Raw genomic sequence first — 22,906 nt, 5'->3', positions numbered from 1 at the left:
GTTTGACTTATTACCAAGAGAAAAGGAAATTGGAAGATGGCTATAATTTATCCACTAATTTACTACTGGTCTCAAAATGAGAAGCAGAGTTTATTGACTGAGAGAAAATAAAGGGAGAGAAACAGATTTGGAAAATATTTAGGAAACAAATACACAGCGAGCACTTGCTTATTAAATTCCTGAGTCTCGTGTTTACTTAAGTTGTGACGAACGACATGTGTTGCTCTTCTTAAAAATTAAAGTACCTGCTCAGTTTACCTTTCATAGGGAAATTTGGCGAGAATAATTAAAGTATCTACCATTATTCTGGTCAGAGAATTATTCTGTCCAAGTGTTATTTTAAACATCAAATGAACATTAGTTCCCTTCATACTCAGTCCTGAGGATAAACCTATCTGGGCTTTTCTATAGTTGAACAGCATCATGGAAAGAATTCAAAGTCATATCCTGATCACAGAAAGCACTCTACTCCTGACTGCCTAAAGTTTAAAAGAAGAGTCCTAGCAGGAGAGATTAATCATTTTAATGAACAGGTACACACAAAAAGGGGAAACATTTCTAAGAAAAGATCCTCAAACCAAGTCTTTTCAGTAGATCAAGCACTGTATTGTACACATACCATTCCATTTTTTTTGTGGTAATAGCTGAGTACGGGGAAGCGTCCTCCATGTCGAAATGTAGCTACCTTCCGAAGAGCTTCATCATCAATGGATTTGGGCACAATGACAATTGGCGGGTAAGAGAGGCAGACTGAAAATTCCTTATTGACATAGCTCAACCTCCATTCACTGGTCTGAAAAACACAAATACCTCAGAGCCAAGCAAGTATCTCAATGTCAAAAAAAAATCTGAAAATTTTTAAAAGACCTTAGAGATCAGCTTTCATACAATGAAGAAGGCATCTCAGGAATTTAATAGAATGATACCTAGCCCATACTTAAATACTTCTAGAGAAAAAGAGCTCCATTCTTCAGAGTCAGCTTCCTGCATTGCTAGGCATCCCTACTTCCTAGAAAGTTCTTCCTCATATTGAGCAAAATTAGAAGCTCTATAACTTCCTCTATTGGTCTTTACCAAGATTTCAATACAAGTTCCCTATTTCAAATGGCATCCTATCAAATATGTGAAAGACAGTGGTTTTTCCCTTACTCTTCTATTCTCCTAGTTCAATATATATCTATAAATAAATAAATAGCTAGCTAGCTAGCTAGATAAATAAATAAATAAATAAATACGACTGTCCAGACCAACATCATCTCATTCATCCTTTTTTGGGTACTATTTACTTTGTTACTGGTACTTTTAAAGTATAGCAACAGGAAGACTATAATACTCCAGATAATGCTGAACCAGAACAAATGAGAATAGAGCTACTCTTTACTTCAAATCCCCTGTTCCTTTCTGTTATTTAAAAAAGGAGTAAAATGTAGAAAGATTGGTAACATCCATTATTCTTAAAAGAATAATGACAATACTAAGAAAGATTACACTCTTCTGTCCCGCGGTCTATCTGTGGTAAGTCCCATAGCTTTCAGAATAAGCTTGACATTTAGTCTCCGCCTCCCTCCTTTTAGTTCCTCAGGAGAACATTGGCTCATTCATGTAACTGATCAAATTCCCTGTAAAAACCCACTGGGGTTTTAATAAAACTGCACTGACTTTATAGATTAATTTGGAAACAATTACATCTTTCTAATGTTGTCTCCCATTTATAAGCATACTGTCTCTCCACTTTTTAAAACTTTCTTAAACTTTTAAATAAAGTTTTATAAATCTCTCAATAAAGGTCTTGCATAGCTTTTCTAATTTATATTCCTAGGAACCTACATTCTTATTGCATTTTAGTTGTTATGTTTTCAAAATTGTGTTTGATGTAAAGAAATGCCTATAAGCTTGAGTCTTTCAGTTTCCTAAGTACACAAGCACATAATTAACAAATAATAACAATTTTGCTTCTTTCACTTTAATCTTTATGCCTTTCATTTTTCCTTCTTGTCTTACTGAGCTGGCTAGGAGTATTTATGGTGGATATCCTGTCTCACTCTTGAACTTACAGGGAATGATAAAAGATTTGCTTTTTGTATGTTTTTGGTTTTATTATAAATCTTTTCAAATTAAATTCTGCTAAGAGCCTTTTATTATGAATAGATATTTGATTTTATTAGGTTTTTTTTTTCCTCTTCAAGTTGTTTTATACTTTTTATGTTATTTATCTTCTCTCTCTCTGGCTACTTTTGTGATATTCTCTTTGCCAATACTGTTCAATAGATGGACTCAACACTAAGTAAATATTTCTTTTTTATTATTCTGCATAGTGTTTATTGGGATACCTTAATTTAAGAATTCAAGACTTTCACTGATTCTGGAAAATTCTCAATCATTATCTATTTGAATATTGCCTATTTTCCGTTTTCTCTATTATCTTTTTCTTGAACTCCCATTTAATAAATATCAGCTCTTCTCCCTTTATTATTATGAATGTATCTAACTTCTCTGCCATTTTTTCCATCTTCCTTGTTTTTTGTTCTGTATTCTGAGTAATTATTTCAGATCTATATTTTAGATCACTAATTCTCTCTTTAGTTGTTTCTAATCAGTTACTTAACCTTTACATTATTTTCTTTTAAATCAACTTTATGGAGATTTTATTATTTATATGAAAAATAAACTAAATCCATTTAGAGTGCACTATTTCATGAGTCTTGACAGTTATATACACCAATGAAACCACCACAATCAAAATAACAAATATTTCAATCGTCTCCCACAAAAATGCCTTGTATATTTTTCCAGTCTGTATCATACACTCATAAGTCTTTAATCTGCTTTCAGTCAATTTTGGTGTCATATCAAAGGTCATAAAGATTTTCTCCTGTGTTTTCTTCAAGAAGTTTTATAGTTTTAGCTTTTATGTTTTAGTTTATAATACAGTTTGAGTTAATTTTTGTGGATGGTGTGAAGCAAAGGTCTAGGTTCATTTTTTTTTTTTTTTTTACATCTAATCAATGCAATGCCATTTGAAAGGACCTGCATTGAATCTATAAAACAATTTGGAGAGAACTGTCACTTTAATGAGGTTGGCAAGCTATAGTACTCGAGCTAAATCCAGTCCACAGACTGTATTTGTAAATGAAGTTTTATTAAAACACAGCACTAGTCATTAATTGATGTATTATCTATTGCTATTTTCTTGCTATAACAGCAGAGTGGAGTAGTTTCAATAGAGACTGCATGGCCCAGTAGGCCCTAAGTATTTACTATCTTGTCCTTTATGGCCCACTTCTGATCTTAACCATACTGTCTTTTAATCCATGAACATGATATACCTCTCCATTTATTTATTCTTTAACTTCTCTCAGCAATATTTTGTTTTTCAGTGTACAGATACTGCATTTCTTTTGCTAAATTTATTCCTAGGTATTTTATTTATCTTCAAATGCCTGTTGCCAATTGCCAATAATTGTACTGTTGTCAATACATTTAGTTTTTGTATACTTATATTGAGCAACCTTGCTAAAACTGCATATTAGTTCTAATTATTGCTTTCAGTTTATTTTTATTTCATTCTTTTCAGTTATTTTGCTTTTTCTAGCTTCTTAAATTGGAGCTTAAGTTGGTGTTTACACCTTCTTTTTTAATATAAGCACTTTAAAGTTATAAGTGTCTTTCCAAACATTGCTTTAGCTATATTCCATAAATTTGATATTTTGCATTTTTATTATTCAAAATATTTTCTAGTTTCCTTTATGTTCTCATCTTTGTTTTTTTGTTGTTGTTGTTTTGTGTGTTATGATTTCATCTTTGATGCACAGAATATTTACAAGTATTTTGTTTAATTCAGAAATAGTCTGCATCTTCCTGTTAAGAGCTTGCTGAGCTTTTTGTATTTATATCATCTGGAAAAGTTTTTCAACATTAATTCTTTATTTTTTCTATCTTATTCTCTTTGTTCTCTCCTTCTGGATCTCCAATTACACATATACTAGACATTCTCCCACAGGACCCTGAGGCTCTGTTTATTCTTCCGTAATTTCTCCCTTCTCCTTTCTTTCTCCTAAATAATTTTTATTGCTCTAATTTCAAGTTCACTGATTCTGTCCTCTGTCATCTATACTCTGCTATTTAGCTCACCCAGTAAATTTTTTGTTTTAGATATAATTTTCAAAAAGTTCTAGGAGTTCCACTTGGTTCTTTTTAAATATTTTCTATTCTCTGTTAAGATTTCTTATCTTTTCTTTCACTTTAAGCATGTTTTCCTTTATGGAAAGTTAGACAGTTTTAATAACTTCTTTAAAATTCTTATGTAATAATTTGAACACTGAGTTATCTTGGGGTTGGTATATATTGTCTTTTTTTCTAGAGAATGGGTCACAATATCCTGGTTCAATTTTGGATTGTATCCTAGACATTATGAATATTATGTTGTAGAAACTCTGCAATCTATTACACTCTTTTGAAGAGCATTAATGTTTTAGTTTTAGCAGGCAATTAACTTGGTTAGATTTAAACAGCAAACTCTGTTAGCACCTGAGGTGCATGGCAGCTCAATCTTAGTTCTGATTGCTCTCAATCTGATCCATGAAAGCACGATTCAAGAGTCAGCCATAGATTCAGGGTTGTATACAGAATCAAGGTTCCCCTTTTCTGGCTCTCTGGTTACCACAGACCCTTCCCCTGGTTCTTCCCACCAGAGAGAAAGCAGGCTTTCTATTAGAATATTAGCTATCCCACACCATCAATGCCACAACTGTGCCAACCTCATGACAAGGTCACCAAAACATGAAACACTATGCCATGCACTGTCTCTACCTTTTAACTCACCTCCAAAATATGCTGCTTTCTTTTCACTTACCAGAGCCTTCAGGTAGTAGTTTTTTAATTTTTATTTGGTTTGTCATTGATATCTGCAGGAGGGCTTGTCAGATAGGAGCTACTCCCCCATTACAAGAAGCAGAACCTATCATCATCTTTTTTCTACATAATTTCTCAAGTGGTTGATTGGAGAAGTACAGATTTACTGTATATGTGTATTTCAGCAAAGTACCTGAAATAATCTTTCATGATATCTCAGAATAAAAGAATGTTAAAAGTAGAAGGAACTTTAGAGATTATTTTGTTCAAAACTTATTTTGTAGACATGGAAATTAAATCCCAGAAAGTCAAGTAGCCAATAACATATCCGGGATGCAACACAAGATTATTTTGATAGCTAGTTTTAGTACTCTGTCCTCTCAATACCACACGTCTCTTTTGGACATAATAGAGAAGCAGGGATTGAGTAATATTAGTTTTTCAGAAGGTCAAAAAACCTTACTCAAAGAATACTGACTAACAGATGTCTACTTGGCAGAGGATTTCTAATGATATACAGAAGGCTTTATTGTCCTTTGTCTTACTCTGCATTAATACACACATTCCTACATTCATTCATTCATTAAATATTTATTGCTTGCTTATCATGTGCTAGTAATACAGTAAGAAACAAATACATAGTTCCTGCCCTTGTGAAGTTTATATGCTAGCAGCTTATATTCTAGCCCAGGAGAGAAAATAAACAATGAATAAGAAGCTTTCTACACTGTTGACCCCTCTTACTTGAGTAGCTCTTCCCTTGCTTTTTCCTCCACTCACCCATTAAATGGTTCAAGCATCATTGTAGATGCTTTCCCAAGGCAATCTCAACTTCTCCCTATGGTGTCTACAACGTATTTGTTGATTACTCTCAATTTTTTCATTTTTAACACAGATCTCTCAAATAAGCTCTAAATTATCTCTTGTACTATTCAATGACATGTATTATGCTGGCCCTCTGAATCTGCCATTTCCAAAACTGAACTCAACTCATTCCCTATCAAACACATTACTCTTTCTGCCTTTCCCACCTTAGTGGTATCATCCTAGTTGCCACTGCCTGTTTTACCTCTCACACACAAGGAATAGGTCACCAACTCCTTTTAATTCTACGTCTTAAATCTTTCTGTACTATAACCTCTCCTATTGATCCAACCATCTTCTTTATGCTATTACAGTAGCTGCTTAAGCAGTTTCTCAGCATTTTGCATCAGAATTGCTTTTCTGTAACAGAAATATAATCATGTAATTTCTCCTGTGCCTTGTGGACAGTTTTGCCAGCACTTATTTTATTATACTCAATGACTTAGTTAATTATTAGACTTTGAACAAGTAGAAGGAAGGGACCATGCTTTGTTCATCTTAAATTTCCATAATCTACCAGTAGTAAGCTAATACCTTAAATCAAGGCATTAAAGATGCTCTCATTAAATCTGTAGATTACAAAATTTTGCAGGAAAATATAACAAATTCAAAAATACGAATTGCTTAAATAATTAGCTAAACTGAAAAGGAAATTCCAACTAGGAAAAAAGTATTGAATCTAAGAAAAACTAAGAAGTAAGTAAAGAAAGAGAGAGAGACAGGGAGGGAGAGAGGGAGGGAGGAAGGAACCAAAATGTAGAGAGGATCCCTTAACATATTCTGACTGCCATTTTCACCTAAGAAATAACTACGGCTTCCCCTAAGGAAGCTGTTAGGTGATAGTTATGTGATACAAGAGAAAAACATCATGCATTTGCGAATGTTTACTAAGCAGTTTTTAATGTAATAAAGACATTTAATGTAAATATAAACGCAGGTAGTTATCTACAAACTACATAAAAATGTTCTACAACTAAGCATGTAAATTGCCCTTCCTTTCTCACTTTGCTGCTGTGGACATCTTTGTGCTTTAAATTACAGGGTGCCTCAGGACCCATTTACAGAGGTATGATGTAAAAAGAAAGGATGGGAGAGAAAACCTGGTTCCAGTAACCTGGACTATAAAAACACAAAAATTATCCCACAGAAACAAATATATGTTTCTCTAGTGCTGTCTTAGGTAGACAATGGGTTAAATAGTTTTTTGGGAAGGCTCAGAACCTAACTACTACATATAAAGTTGTTCCTATGGAAATACTTTTGAAACACCCAACAATTAACTCAAAACATGTCAGGACTCTTTTGATGACAATCTTAATGTTTTATCAATGTCATTTGCAAAATTTTTTAAAGTAACATTTGGAATACAGTAAATCCACTAGAGGAAAAATCATGAGCTGCAGCACTGAGAACAAATTTTGCAAATCTCTGAATGGCAGAGGCTATAGCACTGAAAGCTAAGATACTTCTTATAGGCATGAATAAGTCAAATGCACCTTATTAATCATCAAAAGGAAATGATCGTTTTCACAAGTTATGTAAGATGTTGGGTTATTTCTCATTACCCATAGTTCCCTCAAAAGTTACTCACAGCTGAAGAGTAGAGTTCAAACTCTTGCTCAGGAAGAAAGGAATGCCAGCCATCTTCTATCACTTCAAACATGGGCCGGTAAAAGAAAGGGTACATCAGAGTGATGGAGTCCAGGGTAGACAATGCCTAAGGTGTAAAAAGGAATCAAGAAAGGAAAAGAGAACATACCACAATTTAAAATACTTTCTAACTGTCAAATTGCTATTAAACAAATATGACCTAATGATAGGCACCCAATATATTTCTCTAACATTGAATTTGTCACTAATTACAATTATAGCTTATTGAAACTAATTTCCATGCTTTTAGCATCTAATAAGATATCTGGCACATAATATACACTCAATTAGCATTTGCTATGAACAAAAGAATAAAAAAAAATGTACATACCTATTCTAGGAGAAAAATAAAATAACTCCTTTTTGACAGCATTTAATAAAGCCTAATAAAAAGGTCCAAATATTTTGGGAGATCAGAGAACAAATAGGTTTTGGTCATTAAGTAAGGCATTGGCTCAAAATCCAGTTATCAAGTATGTGAACATATATGAATTATTTAAAATCAGTATCTGCTAGTAAAATAGGGTGACATAGCTTAGAGGCCAAAGAGTCAGACTGGAGTCAGACTGCTAGACTCAAATTCCAGATCCCAGTGCAACAGTGGTTAAGTAATATAATCATCCCATGCCTCAGTTTCCTCAACTGTAAAATGGGGGGAAATAACAGTACCTACCTCACAGATCTGTTGGGAGCATTAAGAAAGAGAATGTAACAGTCCTGGAACAGTGCTTGGCACATAATAAACACTAAACACTCAGATTGGTAGCTATTCCATGTTCCATATGTAATATGCTCCACATATGCTCCAGTGTTCATTTTCCTCCCTTCCTAGAGTATTATGCCACTTGGTCAGGTATCGTCATATCTTTATGCTACACTGACCCATTTTCAAGCCAGGGCAGTAACTCTGTGGTCCCACAATGAGCCTACATTCATTTGGAGCGCTTGAATTCTCTGTGACAACACCAGAAAACCTGACTAGATGAGAGGAACAGACAGACAGATCATCCTTCTGACAGAGGAGTTATGGAAAGCATTTCTATGGCTACACAAAAAGGCACCAAAATCAATTAGCGCAATTCAAACTGCAGTAATTATATATACACTCACCTGGTGAGGGGCAGGGAGCCCAACATCATGCTAATACCCCAAAACTCTCAGAATGAAGCTACCTCCTTCTAGGTCACAGAAAGATAAGACTCACAAAAGGATGGGCCATGACTTATTAAAAAAAAAAAATAACAGACTAAACATGTAGTTCAGCAGTTTAACAAAACATCCCCATCCAAAGTTCTTCTTCTCTCTCTCCATAAATCATGAAGTCTTCCCCTCAAAGCTCATAAACAGAAAATATGGAGAAGCATGGCTGTGTAGTTCATTAACCACTTCTATACTATCTTTGGCTGCCAATCACACCAAACAAGCAGAAAAGCCAGTGTCCACATCTGATCTAGGCCGGAATTGTCATCAGTCAGCACAACCATTTAATTAATTAATTAATTAGGTATTCTTTGTAATATTAAAAAAAAATTTCAGCTTTACTGATGTGTAATTGATAAATAAAACTGTAAAATACTTGAAGTATACAATGTGATGATTTGATACACATACACATTGTGAAAGGATTTCCCCCATTGAGTTAACATATCTATCACCTCACATATTTACTTTTTGTTACTGTTTTGAGAACATTTAAGTTCTGCTCTCTTAGCAAATTTTAATTATATAATACAGTGTTATCAATTATAGTCACCATGCTATACATTAGATCACCAGACATCATCCATCTTACAGCTGAAAGTTTGTAACTTTTACCAACTTCTTCCATTTCTGTCACCTCTCAGCTCCTGGCAACTATTATTCTACTATGTTTCTATGAGTTTGACTTTTTTTAAGATTCCACATATAAGTGATACCATGCAGTATTTCTCTCTGTTGGGCTTATTTTACTTAGCATAATACCCTTGAGGTTCATCCACATTGTCACAAATGGCAGGACTGCTTTCTTTCTTAAGGCTGAATAAAATAGATGTATATAACGTCTCACATTTTCTTTATCCATTCATCCACTGATGCTTGGGTTGGCTATTATGAATGATGCTGCAATTAACATGGGAGTACAGATATCTCTCTGAGATAATGATTTTGTTTCCTTTGAATATATACCCAGAAGTGTGATTGCTGAATAATATGGTAGTTTTATTTTTAATTTCTTGAGGAATCTCCATACTGTTGTCCACTGTGGCTGATACAACCATTGTTTTAAATGCAAGTCAGCAACCACTCTGGCAGGCAATAAGCACTCATACTTTGATTTGAGTGCTTTTATGTTAGTAGAGATAGGATTTTTCCTTTAAGCACATTAATGCTGCAAGAACTAAAAACATTTCAACCCCCAAAGGCAGTTGAAACTATACAGACAAAAGCTTCATCAGACTTCCTGCTACAATTATGAAAACTGAGCACTTGCCAGTTATTCTTCCAATGGGATTCTATATGTGGCAGAATATATTTGGGTATACAGACTCTTGATTTTAAAGAATAGCTCAACTATTCTACACATGAATTTCACTTATTACTCCCAAATTATGTCAAGATGTATGGAGAGAAGGAGACTTGAATGCCAGAAAAAAGACTAGAGGCCAAGTTCACTATATGTATTACTAAGCTGTAAAAACAGTCAACAAAGCATTCACTTTCTAAGGTCAAATTATGAGAACGGCTCATAATTTACAGCTTCTTTTCAGCAATAAGGGTTTGTATGTAATCAGTTTCTAAAAGAGCTTTAGGTAATATCTGTAGCTAAGTAAACAACTGATTTGTATCAGATGACAATGAACTTAAGTAAATGCAATCAGAAAGTGGGCAATATACTTTGCCTTATTTCTTCACCACTATGCTTCACCATGGGCAACTTCACTAACACCCAGCAACCAGCTATCTTACAAGTTATAAAAGGAAAAAGAAAAATGTAGATGGGTCAGTGAAAATCCAACCCCACAACTGAAAAAAAAAAACGCATGCTTAACTGAAATGTGTCAATAGCATTCCCCTGCCCAAATAACAGGGCAATGTTTCAATTAACAGCCTAGAAGCCACTTGCATTTCTCATTCATGCTAGCCAATTTGGCCAAATCAACAGTATTGTGTTACTTCCAAATGACAGGTATATAAGACACAGTTCAGCTCATCTTCTCATTTCCTTAAGTAAAATTTAGCAAAAGCATAAAGAAAAATGTTGCATGCCAATTTTCTCAGTACTACGGCAGTTGTTCCTTTATTTCTCTATTCTTATTTAAAAACCAAACAAAATCCTACTTACAGATTTTTAAGACTTTCTGCCCTCTTTTAATAGTTAAGCCAATAGCTTGCATTTATTTTGGACACAAAGCCCAGATTAATCACTCAAAGACAGAAAAAAAATCAGTTTGTTTCTATAATTATCTAGAAAATACTGTAAACATAAAGTTAATTGCTATAATTTAGAGGCAGTGAATTAAAATAAGGCAATTTAAAATTTGAGTGTCTACCAAAATAGTGGTTAGAATAGGGAAGAAAATAGTGTGAGCTCTTCAATTTAAATATTAACTTGTCCAAGTAAGATTTCTATTCTTTACAATCTGAACGGATATTCAATATTATTCACACAAATATAAAACAAATACATCTTGTCTTAAGCAACCTGATATGTGGAAATTCAGATTTACTAAAAACAAAAGACTATAATCACTGGTGATATTTACTAACTTTGCAAAAGAAATAACTTAAAAGTCTCACCACATACACATATACAGTGGAATATGATTCAGCCTTAAAAGGGAAGGCATCCTGTCACATGCTACAACATGGATAAACCTGAAAGAATAAGTAACACTAAAAACTGTTATAAACCCTGTAAAATCCTATTACATTCTCATAACAATAAATCATGGTGAGGCTTTTCCTATCAATTTTCAATATTTGAGTCACAGAATATGACCAAATCTAACAAAGAAACATTAAGAGCTACACTGAGTCAGAATATAAGGCTCTTTTCTATTACTATTTATTTTCATCAAATTTTGCTTCCAAAATACTTACTTCAATGGAACTGGCTATATTCAAACATTCTTCCATTCCAGGAATATCCAACTGAATTATTCGAAAATCTTTACATTTTATGATGATGGTACCCAGTGGTCCCACAAATCTATAAAAAATTATAAATTATACTTAGGAATATATACATTTCTAACTGTAAGCATATGATTATTTCTTTGAAAAGAGAATGTAGTTACAGTCACCATCTATATTCATCTTTCTCCCAATTAATCTGATTAAGAGTAAAGCCTGTATCATAAAAATGTGAGCCATAAGTTATTTAAAATACATGTATTTAAAATTTTTTCAAATATGTAAAGTAATTCACACTAGGCCAATTCATTTAACAAAGATTATTTGGGGCCTTACTCAAAGAATAGCAAAAAAAGACCTGTACTTAATGTGTTAAGTGTTTGTTTAGAGATATTTCTGAAGTATAGGAAAATAGTTCATTTGAAAGTTTACTTACTACCAAGCTTGCAGTAGTTTATTTTAAATGTAAGTATCTTTTTAAGTCTTTAAAAACTATTAATTTGCAATATCTATTCTATACCTATCAATGCCATAGCTAATCATAAATTTCATGAGTTAGTTTATAAATTTTGTACAAATTTAATTTTACCTTAGTTGGGATTTTTTTAATAAAAGCCAGTATTATTGTAATAGTGGTTTATAACTTCACTTTTTGTTTTCTACATGATTTAACAGATTAATACATTTAAAGAAAAATAACAATTATTAGTGTAAAAGCTAATATTAATGCATTACTGTAACTTGGGTTTGTAACTCCAAATTTTGTTTTCTACATAATTTAAGAGATTAGTGTATTACAAGAATAATTAGTTTATGTTTTGGGGCACACACTATGTAATGATGGGACTTTGTGACATTAATAATTGAAAAGGCTGGGGACGGAGCTATGAAGGAGCAGAGTTTGTGTGTTATTGAAGTTAAGCTGGTGTAAATTCATATCAGTGTTAGAACTTTAGGATGTTAAATGTAATCCCCATTGTAATGACAAAGACAATAACTATAGAATATACCCAAAATTAAATGAGAAAGGAATTTAAACATTCACAACAGAAAAATCAACTATATACTAAAGAAGACAGTAATTCAGGAAATGAGGGACAAAAAAGGTATAAGGCATTCAGAAAACAAATAACACAATAATAGAAGTCCCTCCTTATCAATACAGTAAGTCCTCACTTAATGTCACTGATAGGTTTGTGACGTTAAGTGAAAAGACGTGTAATGAAACCAATTGTACCACAAGAGTTAAGTTCCTAAGGCATCTAATCGGTGTTATAACAAAACTTCGTGACACACAATGATGTTATTTGAGGACCTGCTGTTAAGGGCTTTAAATGTAAATGGATTAAACTCTACAATCAAAAGACAGAGATTGGCAGAATGGATATAAACACATGACACAACTATACGCTGTATTACAAGAGACTTAATTGAGATCCAAAGACAAAAAAAGATTGAAAGTGAAAGGCTACTTCATGCAAATAGTAATTAAGACAGCAGAGGAAGCTACACTAATATCAGACGAAATAGACTTTAAATTAAAAATGGTTATGAGATAAATAAAGACATTATATATTAAAAGGTTCAACACAGCAAGAAGATATAACAATTATGAATATTTACACACCTAATGACAATCAAAATATATGAAGCAAAAACTGACAGAGCTGAAGGGAGAAACAGTTTTTACAATAATAGTTGGTGACTTTAATACCACACTCATGATAATGGGTAGAACAACTAGCCAGAAGTAAGGAGACAGAGGCCTTAAACACCACCACATGAAATACATAGGCATACACATGCTACCCAGCAACAGAATACACATTCTTCTCAAGTGCACATGGGACATTTTCTATGATAGACCATACATTAGGCTTCAAATCAAGTCTCAATGGACTTAAAAAGATAGATATACATGGTACAGGCATATCTTGGAGATATTGTGGGTTCGGTTCCAAATCACTGTAATAAGGCAACTATTTCAATAGAGCAAGTTGTAATTTTTTCATTGGTGGAGGGTCTTGCCTTTAATTTGTAACAATGCAACAACTGTAAAGTGCATTAAAATTAAAATGAGGTTTGCCTGTATCTTCTCTGACCATATGGGATGGAGTTAGAAATCAAGAACAAAAGGAAAACTGGAAAATTTACAAAATTGTGAAAATTAAGCAAACGCTTTTAACCAACCAATGGATCAAAGAAGAGATCACAAGTGAAATTAGAAGACACTTAGACACAAACGAAAACAAAAACACATTATAAAACTTAAGGGATGCAGTGAAAGCTGTATATATTATATGTACATATATATAAAACCACCTGATAAATGATAAATCAGTCAAGGATGAGTTGTTAGATGATGGTTTTTGCTACATGGAAAAAAACAAAGTTGGATTCTTATCACACTTAAAACAAAGGTAGAAGCCAAACAAATTAAAGACTTAAAGATGAAGGTTAAAACTATACAGCTTTTATGGAAGGAAATGTAAGAGAATATTCAGTGAACTTGAGATAAGGAAAGTCTTCTTAAATAAGGCTTACAAAACACAAGATGTAAAGTTAAAAAAAACTGAATTTTGTATTAAAATGAAGGACTTCTTTCTGTTCAACAAAGGACATCACAGGAAAGTTAATAATAGATAAGAGAATAGGTGAAGACATTTAAAATGTCAAAGTGAAGAATTAATATCTAAAGAGTATACAAGGAACTGATATAAATCAACATGAGAAAGACAGCAAACCCAGTTTTTAAAAGTGGGCCAAGGAAATTCATAAGCCATTCATGGAAAGGAAAAAACTTTTTAAATGAATTGCTAACAAGTATATAAAGAAATACGCTCATCAGTAATTAGAGAAATACAAATTAAAACAAAGAGATACTATTTCACAATCATCAGACTGGCAAAAATTAGGAAGATAATAATACCAATGTTGGTGAGAATGGAAACAGGGACCAGGGTGGGAGGGCAAAGTAGACGAGTCTACTTTCTGGCTCAATAGCATCCTCAGCACAATGCTGGAGAAACTCTTGTATAAGATTATAGTGGGACCCTAATGAGTATGTTTATTAGAGCTGTTTATGATTACAGGGAGTCGGTGTTATCTAAATGGTCAGATAAGGAAAATGCAGACAATTTGGAATTCTATGCTGTAGTCAGAAGCAGTGACTTGGATGTACAGACAGCAATGTAAAGAGATCTTAAGAGTACTGAGCTAAAATATTGAGAAACAGAACAAGATCTACAAGATAATCCTACTCAGGTAAATTAAACTCACACATGCATGCGTGCACATACCCACACACAACAGTGTTATGTATTTTATAAGGATATATACATGTCTTTATATATATCCCTATAAAACATATAGATATGTGTATATATATATATGTGTATATATATATGTAAATATATATTTAAGGACAAACGGCAATACTTAACAGTTACTTATAAGGATTGAGGATGAGGTGGAAAATTGGAGTGAAAATTAGGGCTGAAGAATAAAATAAAAAATGGAGAAAACCTTGTAATGAATCGATTATGGAAATGATGAGTCATCAACTGAATAGGAATATCTCAACTTTCTACATCTGAGATCCATAAAAAGAAAAACAAGTATAATTGTAAAACTTGTGTACAATCCGGTCTGCTAAAAGGATCAAATAAAATGTATGCAGTGTACATGAAAGTATTTTATCAGCTCTTAAAGCATTATTCCAATCTAAGTTACTACTAGATATGAGAGGGATTGTCTTCCTCTTACATGATAGAACTGATGTTCACAGAGGTTAAGTAGCTTTCCAAGGGCACCCATCTAGTAAGAGGCAGAACCGAAGGAGTCATCCTTAATACTGCTCTTCCTCTCACACCATTTACAATTCACCACCAAGGCATGGCAGCTCAACCTTCAGAATAACATCCCAAATCTGACTGCTTCTGACCATACTGCTTACTACTGCTTCCACTCTAAAATCACCATCACCTGAACTACTCATAAGTCTCCTCCTAACTAGGTGTGCTGCTTCCACTCATACCCTTCTATTATCTTTTTTCTGCCAGTGGCCAGAATGTCTATCTACTGTTACTGCCTTGCTTTGAACTCTTCGAGGGCTTCACATGAAAACCATCACAATGGCATATAAGGCCCTACACGATCTGGCCCCTACTTATCCTTCCAACCAGTTTCTGCTGTCCCCCTAGTCTCTACCTCTTGCTTACTGCCCTCTAGCCACACTGTCCTCTTTGTTCTTCCTTGTACATGCCAGGCATGCTTATGTTTCAGGTGTCTGCATTCACTGTTCCAGGCTGAAATGCTCTTTCTTCTGATATCCACATGCTAGCTTCCTCCCTTTATTCGGATGTCATTCATTCACATGTCACTTGTCTTCTGTGAAATTCTAATTTCATTGGCATTCTCTATCGTTCCATTTTCCTTTCTGGCACTTATTACCTGACATTGGTATATATTTATTTGTTGATTTATCTGAGTGTCCATCTCTTCCTCTAGTACATAAATAAGGTCCTCGTCTATCTCAGTCACCACTAAGTCTGCAGAGCCCCAACAGTGCTCAGTACATAGAAGACATATGGAAGTAAATATTTCTTGAAAGCAACAATTAAACAACCTCTGACCTGACCCCTAACTCATGTTCTTTCCATTACATCATGCTGTTTCCCAGGAAAAAAGATAAATGTGTGTACAGTTTGTCATTTATCACCTAATAGATTAACATGGGTCTTATATACTTCTTTAAGCCGTATCAGGCCCAGCAAGTAGTAAATGCTAAGTAAATATGGTGAAATGAAAGAGTGAAAAGCAACCATAAAAAGAAGTAAAATAAGAAAAAAAAGAAAAAGGTGATGGCATGGAGAAACTCTAATTTGTATTCTGTGGCACCACTGACCATTCAGTGGTCAATCCTTTTATTTTTTATGTGTCTATCAGCCCAAGCCACAGTTAAGAGTTCTGAAAGATAAAAATTAACCAAATGTGAGTCCTGGCTTCAAGGAGCTAACATACATGTAACTATCCAAATACAAATTTTAATACACACTTATGAAAGAGGTATAATTAAGAGCTATAGGATGTCAATGAAGGGAATTACTTCTAGATGCGGGATTAACAGAAGAATCTGTGAAAGAGATGGCAGTTGAAATAATTAAACTTAAGATTGATAGATTGGTAACAGTTGGATTATATTTTATTCATCTTGGTGTTCTTAATGCCTTACAAATTATGTGTAACATAACAACATTTAATAAATGTTTGAGAAACTTGGGAGGAGCAAGGCATTCCAGGCAAAAGAAAGAACATCAGCATAATACAGACATGAAAGAATGCAGGACATGGATAAGCACAAATAAAAGTGAGGACTGGCTACTAAAAAATGTTCATGAAAGTGAATAGCAAGAACTAAGGTGGGAAAAATAGGTTAGGGTCAGAACATGGAGTGCCATGAATGACAGACTAAAGGGTTTAGAGTTCATTGTGCAGGCAAGGAGAGACCACTGAAAACGTTTACCCAGGTGATCGATCTGGGGAGTCTATTGAGAGCCCTCTGAAAAAAATAAATCGATTACCACTTCACCGATACTGTTTCAAATTCCACCATTAGAAATTACTTTCTTTTAAGGTGTAACCTCTCTAGGAATCTTCTTAATATCCAAATTCTCTTAAGAGGTAATAGAAAAAGCTATCGTCATCCATTTATACTTTAGTGTAAACTGAATTATCAATTTGCATGCTCCTGGCTAGAGTAAGTGTGCAGCCACTAGGGGAATAAGAATTTTGACTGCTGATGGAAGTATAACTTTTTTGAGTTTCAGACACTACTTTGGAAAGACAAAATCTGGGGTGCAAAAAAAGAGGTTAATTAATTAACACCTTTGCTTAAGCACCAACTCTCTGCCCTTTCCAAAAGCAGAACTGAGTAAAGAGAAATAAAAGATACTATAATCTCCCAGAGTGGGAAGTATTAAATGGATAGCCCAGAATGTAATAAGGAGAAATATGATCAACTGCACATTTTTGAGGGGAAAAAAGGTTTTGTGGAATTTAGACAGTACATACTGAGTTCTTTTGAGTTTTCCTCAAAAGTGGAAGTAAAGACTTTACCCAAATCACATTCAATCACAACTTCATGAACTGTGATGGACAATTAATCTGATGGTGCAAGGAGAAGAAATTTTTAAAAGAAAACATTGAAAATCCATCCAAGTAGTGTTATGTACCAAAATGATAATCAGGAAAACAATGTGATAACCCTGGGAATTCCATCCAGATGTAATGGAAAACAGGTATCTCATTTGGATAGTTTTTTGCTTTCTAAAACAATGTAGGCCAGAGAAGGCTCATTTTGCTGGCTGGTTAGGCGACAGGACGCGAAGAAAACACTGGGGCGCGTTTCCTCGTACGTCCACCTAAGGATCCCAGGTTCTCTGCGGAATAGGGCGATGGGATGGGCACTCACCGCTTGTCGATGGCGTCGATGTTTGAATGGAGGAGCCACAACTCCTCCGTGTTGTCCTGCCGGGAGGACAAGATCAGATGGTGGCCAGTCAAACATAAGGTCCCCTCAACGGCTGGATAGAAAGGACGATGCAGCACCACATTGTCCACCCGTGGGGTCTTAATCAGCTCCGCAAACTCCATGTTCCCCAGCGACCGGAGCAAGGGAGTTTCCAATCTGGGAGGTGGAAGGCAGTTACACCGCCGCAGGGCTGAATAAGAGAATGACCCGGCGCAAGGCTGGCCAGAGGGGCGGGGTCCGGGGCGGGGAGGCCGGGCCCCGCCCCAGGCTGGGGTAGGCTAGGAGAGGCCTGTGGCCACTGTCACTGGCTGCGGGAAGACCCGGGCTCGGCCAGGCCAGGGCTTCTCTCCTGCACCTCCGGATACCTCCAGGGCCAGGACTCCACCAGAGAGAACGCTCCGCGAACAGGCCCAGCCACCGCCGCCGCAACCTGGGGACCTGGCCTCGAGTGGGCGGGCTGAGGGGAGAAGGAGAGGCCGCTTTAGGGCCAGTTTCCAAGTCCGAGCCGCTAGGAACTCCTGGCGGAAGTAGTTGTTCGTAGCTGAAGCCTAGAGCAACTCCGGGCGGAAGCGGCGGAGCTCGAAACTCGGAAGACACGATATCAGAGCCGGAAGTTGGTCCCTCTCTAGGTCCGAGAGAATGCCTCCGGAAACACAGCTAGAGTCGAAGTTTTGTGTTCCTACCAGAGAAAAGCTCTTTCTACTTTTACACCAGCGCTGTATCCCCCAGTACCCTTCAAATATTCCGTGTCAGAAGAGGCCAGGGAAGATGGGACGATGAGAAGAAGTCCCTGACCTGCCTCACTCCACTTGAGTGGTAAGCCCTCCAAGGCTCTTCAGAGCGGGGGCTGCTTTAAATTATGGCGATTTTCATCCATTCGCCGTGAAGAAATTGAAAGTGTGGGATTGAATCCGTGTTCGTGACCCTGGAGAAGACGCCAGGTGTAAGAGCAGGACGCTTCAGACTCCCAGAGTGCTGCGCCATGGTGCCGTGACCCTGAACAAGGAAGGCATCCAAACACCTATGAGAGGGACCTAAGTAGAAATACATACAATACACAGAAGAGAAAGTGATTAATCCTATTCTGCGAGGAAGCTCAAGTGACTTGCTAAAACACAGTTAATCTGTAGCAGAAACTGGACTTCAATGTACATCTATGAAACGCAAGGCGTTTGGGCTTTTGGCCACCACCGCACTGCTTCCCCATTAAATACCCAACTGAACTATTCTCAGACACCTAAATTATGCCAGAAATTTAGTCAAATAATTTTTCCTTGCTTGCCCCCCACCCTCTTTAAACAGGAATTTTCATTCTAAAGTAGAGAATTAGAAGGGGAATATGCAAGAATTGAGTCCTGATCTACTGTCACTTCATTAACTTTTGAAAACCTCACCGTCTAGTACAGCCAGTTGGCTAAGTTCTCAAAGCAAAAACAAAAATAAGTTTCCTCAAATCTTATCAGATTACCCAACAAGTATATTTCTGCTTCTGTCCTTGCTCTTCCTAAAATGTTCCCTTCTTAGAAGAACAGCTCCTAATGTTGTTACCGCTAAGAGTCCAGTTTTATTTTGTCTGCAAAAGAAAAACTGGAACCAAAAGAGAAGGGAGAGTAAGGGGAAATGACTTATAAAGTTATTTTTTAATTGGAATTTGTGTTGTCCTTTCCACTATGTGGTTCATTATGACAATTAACAATTGTGGAAGGAAGAATTTATTCAAGAATGAAGAATCAGGGAAAGTTTTATGAAGAAGGTATCATTTGAAAGGAGGACCTTGAAGGATAAGTAAGATACCCTGAATGGAATATAACCAAAATAGATGTCCAATTTAATGATGTCTTCTAGAGGTAAGAAAAAATTCTTCAGAAGTTTCTTTACTTTTTTCTTTTAGTTATTCTTGGGGGGAGGGAAGAAGCCTAAAAATGTCATCATGTCATTAAATTTAAAAATGTTTAATATTACATAAAAGCATAAACTCTTTTTGCCTATTAGAACCATCAACATCTTGCTTGATCGTTATAACGAAGTACCAGAAACTATTAGAAAATTATATCTACTCTGGTTGAAGCTTAAAGCGTAGAAAGCCCTTGAGATCTGAAGAAAACATTCAATAGTGAAGAATAGAAGTGGCGGGAGCACAATATGTAACTTACTACATGAACAGTAGATGGCAGTAGAGTTTGTTAGTTATGAGATAGGCCTCCATTCTATTAAAAATAATTCAATGAAACGGTAGTCAGATTATACAAACTGTCTGGATATAAGGATCTCAGAGAATTCTGATAAACCAAAGACCATGATGGCATTTATAATGCATGTAAAACACTACACTTTACAGATGTTATTATAGTTATTATTTATGAGATAAGTGGAATCGATATGTAATCATCTAGATGTTATTCTATCAAATAGTCAACTATTTGTATTAAGTGCCTACTTGGTCATCAGCACCATAGGGAATGGAAAAAATAGATTTGACATGGCCTTGTCCTCAGAGCGATAGCCAGTTTAGGGAGGCCAACACAACCCACACAACTAATGAACAAAATAAGAGAGTAAGTACTAAATTTTGAAGTACGGATTTACTTTCCTGGTTTTGTGTTTCTCTGCTAGGCCTTGAGTAGTTAGTAGAAGTTGAGGCAGTCGTCAGTAGTTTGAAGAAAGCAGGTCAGCAATTGCCAAAAGTAGCAAGAGCATCTAATGTGTGCCATCGAAGAGCAGCTATTTCCATGTGCTTTGTTATTATATGTTGATTGTAGGCAGCTGAAGTGAACCTGATAACCTCATGCCTTGTCTTTCTTGTGATCTCCATCCCTTTTATCCTCCAAGCAAATCAATCACCAAATTGTCAGTCATACCTCCTAATAGCTCTTGAATTCCCCCATTTCTCTCCATCCCCAAGGCCACCTAACTCAGGCCACCATCATTTCTCTCTTACTGTTCCTTAACAGGAAAAGCCTCTCAGTTGATCTCCTTTCTTCTAGTGGAGTTCCCCTCCAACCTATTTTTTCGCTTGGCAGCTAAAGCTCTCTTTGCTGTTCTAAATTTCTTTTTTCTTAAAGTCCCTTTGTGGTTTAGCCCCTTAGTGAACAGCAGCGCAGATCTCATCTCTCCTACTCTCTCTCCACCCAGCACAATAGCCCCCAACCCTCAATTTTGCAATTTTAATACCAGCTATCCTTAAATAGCTCACAGTTGCCTCTTGAGATTTTTGCACCCAGTTAGATCCTTGCTACTAAGTGGAAGTATGGAACAGGTACCAGCATCATTAAAATTCCCTGGGAACTTTGTTAGAAATGTTCCACTCCAGATCCTACTGAACAGAATCTGCACTTTAATAAGATTCCTAGATGACTTTCAAGCACCTGAAAGTTTGAGAAAGCACTGTTTTAAATAATCTGGGTGTTCTTTCTGCCTGGTATATATTCACCTCACTCACGGTACCTTATCCCTTGACCTGCTAATTCTGTCATCCTTCAAATCTCATCTCAGATGTCACTGTCTCTAGGAAGGCTTCTCTGATTTCCCCCCAAAACTGTGGCCTCAACATTATATAGGCTCCACAACACCATGTATTAATAATAATAGTTCATGTTTTTGAGTGTTTACTCTGTGTTCCAGACATTGCGATAAATGCTTTACATGTATCAGCTCATGTAGTGCTTCCACAGTTCTTTGAAGTTGGTTATTATTCCCCTTTTACCTGTGAGGAAATGAAGCACAGTGATCTTAACTTTCCCAAGGTCAGACAGCAATAAGTGGTGTAATTAGGATTCAGACTTAAACAGTCAGGAACAGACTATGCTCTTCACCACCATGCTACATAGCCACCCATGAGACCTGAGCCCACTTTAGTTACTGTCTCTGACTTTACTTCTTAATAAACTGTATCAAAATTGACTTCTTATGTGTCCATGGATTCCACTATATTGTAATCTCCTTGAGAGCAAAGACCATTTCTTGATTGCAGTATGCCCAGCATCTAGCCTAGCGCCAATACACAGTAGCCAGTCAATGTATATTTGTTGACTAGATACCTTGTATTTTACTTAATATATTCCACCCTGGCCTCTCCTCTCTCTTACCCAATCTGAGTGACTTTAGGTATTATTGCCGATGTTTATAGTAGCATTTTGGTGAGAGTAAGAGGAAGACGATGTTATACTGTTCTCACCTTGCAAATGAGGAAAATAAATCAGGTGAATTAACTTGTCAGCGATGATAATATTGATAATCTCTTATGTTTGGTCACTGTTCTACAAGTCACAAAATGTTTTACAATTCACAAAATGTTTTCAAATATACTATCACATATGGCTCTCTCCGTGACCTAGTGAAGTAGATATGAGAGGTACTGTTTCTAGTTCAGAGGGGAAGAACCGAAGCTCAAAGGATGGTGATGTTCTTTCAGTGACAAAACCAATCAGTGAGGCAGAAACCCATAGGCAACTCTTCTGCATCAGGGGCTCTCGCCATCACATTAATGTAAATTAGACTTATTTTGTACTAGTTTTGTCTGTTAGTGTTCTGAACTGTGAATGTTGGGAGAAGACAGCCGTTCGTAAGCAAAGGAGGACTAAGATTTCATTGCACACAGCAACAAAGGGGGAGCTCGGGGACAATGATATGATCAGTGGGTCTGTGTTCAGATACTATATTCTAATAGCCACATTTCCTATCCCTGGTTCCTGTTTCTCAATCACTGAGCCACTTCATTCTTTGAAACCAATCAGAAGAACAGAAACCTAGCGCTTTAGAATGAATTTGAAAACTGGAAGGAAGAGGGGCTGTTGGTATTGCACATAAAATAAATCAGCTCAAACATGATTGCTCAAAACAATATCCAGCAGTTGGTAGCTAGAGCTGGAATTGTGTGTGGGGGTGGGGGGTGGGGAG

General features: G+C 35.8%; 2 protein-coding genes across 2 annotated transcripts in view; one reads left to right on the top strand and one right to left on the bottom strand.

Annotated features, from left to right (window-relative positions):
• MTMR9 (myotubularin related protein 9) overlaps nucleotides 1-18,194 on the bottom strand; it is a 35,236-nt gene extending 17,042 nt beyond the window's left edge. The window contains exons 1-4 of the mRNA XM_039876070.1: nucleotides 17,951-18,194; nucleotides 11,446-11,554; nucleotides 7,307-7,432; nucleotides 620-793 (exon numbers count right to left, since the gene is read on the bottom strand). Of these exons, the coding sequence (XP_039732004.1) occupies nucleotides 620-793; nucleotides 7,307-7,432; nucleotides 11,446-11,554; nucleotides 17,951-18,132 (591 nt within the window). The 5' untranslated portion in view covers nucleotides 18,133-18,194. The remainder of the gene's footprint in view (nucleotides 1-619; nucleotides 794-7,306; nucleotides 7,433-11,445; nucleotides 11,555-17,950) is intronic.
• A 398-nt stretch (nucleotides 18,195-18,592) lies between these two features.
• XKR6 (XK related 6) overlaps nucleotides 18,593-22,906 on the top strand; it is a 291,730-nt gene continuing 287,416 nt past the window's right edge. The window contains exon 1 of the mRNA XM_039876069.1: nucleotides 18,593-19,857. The gene's annotated coding sequence lies outside the window, so the exon portion shown is untranslated. The remainder of the gene's footprint in view (nucleotides 19,858-22,906) is intronic.

The sequence above is a fragment of the Pteropus medius genome, unplaced genomic scaffold (genome assembly GCF_902729225.1).
Source record: "Pteropus medius unplaced genomic scaffold, Ma_sr-lr_union100, whole genome shotgun sequence".
Classification (NCBI taxonomy): Eukaryota; Metazoa; Chordata; class Mammalia; order Chiroptera; family Pteropodidae; genus Pteropus; species Pteropus medius.
This window is presented reverse-complemented; position numbering and strand designations above follow the sequence as displayed.